Source organism: Fukomys damarensis, unplaced genomic scaffold, assembly GCF_012274545.1.
Source record: "Fukomys damarensis isolate Sample0158 unplaced genomic scaffold, DMR_v1.0_HiC HiC_scaffold_27, whole genome shotgun sequence".
Lineage (NCBI taxonomy): Eukaryota > Metazoa > Chordata > Mammalia > Rodentia > Bathyergidae > Fukomys > Fukomys damarensis.
Genome location: NW_022900939.1, coordinates 4,859,801 through 4,861,555, shown reverse-complemented (window position 1 = coordinate 4,861,555; position 1,755 = coordinate 4,859,801). Strand labels below are relative to the sequence as shown.

The 1,755-nt window shown below is 47.3% G+C and overlaps 1 protein-coding gene across 1 annotated transcript; it reads left to right on the top strand.

The window, feature by feature from the left end:
• On the top strand, positions 1 to 1,691 carry LOC104874289 (olfactory receptor 4C15). The gene is made up of 2 exons (XM_010641311.2): positions 1 to 662; positions 1,415 to 1,691. Exons 1-2 carry the CDS (start codon positions 4 to 6, stop codon positions 1,689 to 1,691), a joined length of 936 nt encoding a protein of 311 aa, XP_010639613.1. The 5' UTR covers positions 1 to 3.
• The last annotated feature ends 64 nt before the right edge of the window (positions 1,692 to 1,755 follow it).

Genomic DNA, 1,755 nt, shown 5'->3' with positions numbered 1-1,755 from the left:
ATCATGGAAAACCACAGCTTTGTAACTGAATTTGTCCTCCTGGGGCTTTCACAGAATCCAAGTGTTCAGAAAATAGAATTTGTTGTATTTTTGTTTGTTTACACAATAACTATGGGGGGCAACATGCTGATCGTGGTGACCATTGCCTGCAGCCCTGCTCTGCTGGGCTCCCCCATGTACTTCTTCATGGTCTTCCTGTCCTTGCTGGATGCCTGCTTCTCCTATGCTATGACTCCGAAGATGATTGTGGACCTGTTCTACGAGAGGAAAACCATCTCTTTTCAAGGCTGCATGATACAACTGTTTTCTGAACACTTCTTTGGTGGAGCAGAGGTGATTGTCCTCACAGCCATGGCCTATGACTGTTACGTGGCCATTTGCAAGCCCTTGCACTATTCCTCCATCATGAACAGGAGGCTCTGCTATGTTCTGGTGGGCGTAGCCTGGACCGGGGGCTTCCTGCACTCCATCATCCAAATTCTCTTCACTTTCCAGCTCCCCTTTTGTGGCCCCAATGTCATTGACCATTTCCTGTGTGACTTATTCCCATTACTGAAGCTTGCCTGCACCGACACACACATCTTTGGCCTTCTGGTGGTTGCCAACAGCGGGTCTATCTGCATTATAATCTTCTCCCTGCTGCTTGTGACCTACGGTGTCATCTTGTTTGCTACCGACCGTAGGGGAGCAAAGACTGGATTTCATGAGAACAGGGATCTTCAGAAAGGTGGGAGCAGGTTCGGCGGCGACAGTCAGAAACCACGCAGCACTGAGTAGTGAAGGTAGTAGCTGCTGCAATTTTATTTCTAACTCTAGGTGTATATATACTAGTTTCAAGGGCACACCTCAAGAGTGATTTCAGTCACAGGCAGGCATGAGAAAGATAGACAATAGTAGTGTAAAAGCTAAGACCACAAGGTCAAGGTAAGACCACACCTATATACAATCACAAAAGCTAAGACCACTAAATCAAGGTAAGACCACACCTATACACAGTCAGAAGGGGAAGTTTGTAAAACAAAGGACTGGCTTCAGCATGTCACCTTCAGGATCACCTTCAGGACCTCACAGTCCGGGGCTCAGGGTCAGCACTTTGGCAGCCTGTCCTCTTGTGCCCCAATACCTCCCCATCTCTAGGAACATCTAATTGTTCCTGATCTTTCCTGGGCCCAGAATACAATTCTACAGATAATGAACAAATAGTAATAAAGACAAAATAGAACAGAATTATAAATGAACCCAATGTCCCCAAACTGCAGGCAGAGAGGCCAGCTATTCTCTTCACGGCTGACTTCACATGCAGTGTGTGCCAAGGACCTCCAGGAGGCTTAACCCCGTGGGGACGATTCCTCGGGTCTGGTTTCTGCCAGGTGACCGGCATTGTCACGCAGACTCCACTGGCGTGGTCGTGGCACTTGTTCTCCCTGAGGAAGCACAGTTCTGAAGGGCGGCAGAAAGCTCTGTCCACCTGTGGGTCCCATGTTGCTGTCGTGGTTTTATTTTTTGTCCCCTGCATATTTACATACCCACGACCTCCCTCTGCCTTCTCCTTTGACAAAATGGTGGCACTGTTTTACTGCACCCTGTCTCCCCTGCTCAACCCTTTGATTTATACTTTTAGGAATAAGGAAGTGAAAAATGCCATGAGGAAACTGTGGAAAAGAGTGGTGTTGGTGTCTGATGAAAACTAACAGTAATTAAACTTTATGAAAACAACGTAAAGAGCAAGGAAGTCAAATTGGGAAGGGACGGAAA

Bases quoted from the DNA above. Each gene is read 5' to 3' on its own strand.
- LOC104874289 (XM_010641311.2), top strand. From the start codon at position 4: ATGGAAAACCACAGCTTTGTAACTGAATTTGTCCTCCTGGGGCTTTCA. The intron at 663-1,414 runs CTTGTTTGCTAC...GTGGTCGTGGCA, and splicing joins CTTGTGACCTACGGTGTCAT to CTTGTTCTCCCTGAGGAAGC.